Raw genomic sequence first — 3,103 nt, forward strand, 5'->3', positions numbered from 1 at the left:
TAGGGAGGCGCCAAAGTAACAAAAATAAATACAAAGGCATAAAATTGCTAGTTAAACGCTCGCGCTCTCAAGGTGGGCACTAGTTTGAGACTCTAACTAAGCTTGTTCATTCAACCCCACTAGGCAGAAAAACTAGTTAGCGCTAGGCGATACTTTATGCGTCCAGTGCTGGGGATCGAAGGCGGCAAAAGCTGATCAACTAGGATTCATCCTGGCATCTCCATTTTAGCGCCGCGTTGTAGACGCTCTAACTGGGCAACTAGGAAAAGAGCCAACAGTTTATGGAGTCCAGAAGGAAGATTCCAGCAAACTTATATTTACAAATTACACAAGTATCAGTTGCTTACACCAAACTAGTTGCTAATATAATTTGCATTGCGCAACCAATATTAGCCCAAGAAAAGAAAAGGTCTTGGTTGATAGTATGTTGTTCCATTTCAATTCGACGAATTTGTTGTTTTGTTTCCACGGATGGCCAGAAGCAATCACAAGGAACAAAGATCCCCCAGCCCCAACAATCACAGGTTCGCACATATATACACAAGCATGATTTCAGGTAGAGGGACGAGAGCCGACATCAGGAGAAACCTAACCGCCGGATCGGATCCACCGGCTCAGCAGACTGTGGGAACGAAGCGCAGCGCCGCGACGCGGGCGGCAAGGAGCCCCGCGAGCCTGCGCACGGCGAACTGGGTGCAGTTGGAGAAGGCTATGAGGCACATGAGCTCGTAGACCACCCCCAGCGCGACCTCCGCCGCGGATCGCCGGTTCGCGGGGACGCCGGGCTCCGACGAGTCCCAGCCCTGTCCAGATCCGGATCCGAACCCATAGTTCCAACCGCCGCCGCCGTTCCCGCCGCTGCCGGGCCCGAAAGGGCCGTCCCCGTCGTGGCCTGAGAAGGAGTCGCCCCCGCCGGAGAGGGTCTTGGAGCGGCGGGTGCGGGGGCGGGTGCGCGCGCGGCGGCGGATGGTGGCGGAGGCGGAGGGGGAGGCGCGGCGGCGGACTGTTGTGGTGGTGGTGGTGGATGAGGTAGCGGGGGTGGAGGAGGCGTGTGGGCGGAGGAGGAGCGGCTTGGCTGGCGGTGAGGAGCCGGCGGTGGCCGTGGCGGCGGAGATCTCCATGGTTGGAGGTGTGCGGAAGCAGGCAAGCGATCAAAAGGTTGGAGACGTGGTTACGTGTGGCGACTGGCGAGGCAACGCGCGCGAGGTCACGGCCGGTCGGTGTTGAGGGTTCCCACTTCCCACTGTTTGAGCCAGGGGAAATCTCACCTTGAGGTTCAGGATCTTGCACTCTGTGGTCCACGCAGGTCCAATTTATGTGTAGCCTAGAATACAGCATAAAGAATTTAACATTCATGCTTCATTATTGGTTACATGCAGGATTTTTTGTCAGATTTTTTTATAATCTAAGAATATGATTTCTAAATTTTTGAAAAATAAAGGGCTATACTCGGCCTCCATTTACAGTTCTTGCAAATTCCCTCCCTTATAATTCGAAAAAAAATACTCTCTTATCACAAGTAATCTCAACAGCTATCCTTTTTTTGACCTGGAACACCATGATTTTATTAAGCTGGCTCAGCAGACTTGTTGGCCGCAACACACGTTACATCATTGGGTATCATGTCCACCTAGCTTGCAGTCTTGCACAATCAGCCTCATGAAATGCACCGTACGCAGCTAACTCATGGGCTACATTATTACTCATGGTGTCCACACTAAAGTTTAGCCGAATAAAAGATCTAATGTCTCCAAACAGAACATTTGCAGGCACTAGATCAAGCACTGGCCAGGTTTAGGGAATCTGATTCAACTTGCACATTACTCATGCCCCAGTCTTAAGCCACTTGGAGGGCCTCGGCACGCAATTGCTGTTGTCACAACAGCTATTTATTTATGCATCTTAGTTATGCAAAGACTAGGTGTAATGTTTGAATATTTTTGAGTAATGAACCGTCTTTTATTTAAAAAAAAGCTATTTAATCACAGTCAATGCAGCTGCCGCCTAATCACTCCACAACATACAGTACCTTGGTTCCATTGAATGGAGTGGGCTTACACGAAGATGAAAAATCCAGGATGAACATCTAGTCATGAATCACCTTTTTTTATATAGAAAAGGTAGGAGGCACGGTGCACTCTAGCCTGATTTTGTATTCAGTTGTCTTCCATTCACAGTGTTTAAAAAGCGAGTGCTAGCAAATCATCCCGGGGAATCAGCCGGCTCCCTAGCCGTCTAATCTATTTTTAAGGGGAATCTCGCTTGGCTAAGCAATGCAATAACTTTGTGTAATATTTTCATAATGCAACATTCTTTTGTAACAATTTTTTGTTCCTGTAAAAATTTAAAAGAAACCGAAATAGTTTGGATATGCCTTTGCAGGAAAAGTGTATGTAATAAATATTGTAGCAAACGTGAAAAAATGTGTCGTTGTTTGCAACAAAAAAGCCAACGCATCCAACATATGTGCCCAATGCGGAAAACGTCACTGCAACTTGTCTATAGTATTCCAGAAATCACGTTGTTGCATGCGCCCATAAAATATTGCAACATTTTAGTCATTCTTACACAATAAAGCTGATAGACATTTGTAACATGTCAAAACAACCTTTACACATCCGGAAAATCCTAGACCTCCACCATTCTCAAACTCGCCCTCTGTATGGTCATTGGGGACAAATCTGGCTGGCCGGAGCCTCGTCAGATGCTGGTCCCACGAACCTAGAACCATCTACCCATGGACACCATCTTCCTTCAACTTGGGCATGAACAACCTACCATGGAGAGTTCAAAATTAGTAGCTTAGGAGGAGATGTGGTAGTGGTCGCAGGTGCATGGAGGAGCAGCGGGTGAGCAGCTTCTACACATTGCACCGCGAAGTGCAGGTGCACATCCTAGCCATGACAAAGTTGCATCAGTGGCGGAGACCCGGTGGCCAGCAGCTGGAGCTAGTGGCAGAGGAGCAACGAATGTGCCGCGACACATCTTAGCGCGATGAACTAATAAGAAGCGAGACAAAGATGATCGACTAATGCATCATTCGTTCACAAATAAGCATTTACCTTTTAAAATGTAATATATACCATTGTTGGTGGGGCATCTT

At 48.1% G+C, this 3,103-nt stretch overlaps 1 protein-coding gene across 1 annotated transcript; it reads right to left on the minus strand.

The window, feature by feature from the left end:
* Nucleotides 1-278: 278 nt before the first annotated feature.
* On the minus strand, nt 279-1,222 carry LOC124681694 (homeobox protein Hox-B3). The gene has a single exon (XM_047216538.1). It carries the CDS (start codon nt 1,119-1,121, stop codon nt 615-617), a length of 507 nt encoding a protein of 168 aa, XP_047072494.1. The 5' UTR covers nt 1,122-1,222; the 3' UTR covers nt 279-614.
* Between the last annotated feature and the right edge of the window lie 1,881 nt (nt 1,223-3,103).

Source organism: Lolium rigidum, unplaced genomic scaffold, assembly GCF_022539505.1.
Source record: "Lolium rigidum isolate FL_2022 unplaced genomic scaffold, APGP_CSIRO_Lrig_0.1 contig_52358_1, whole genome shotgun sequence".
In the NCBI taxonomy this organism is placed as follows: domain Eukaryota; kingdom Viridiplantae; phylum Streptophyta; class Magnoliopsida; order Poales; family Poaceae; genus Lolium; species Lolium rigidum.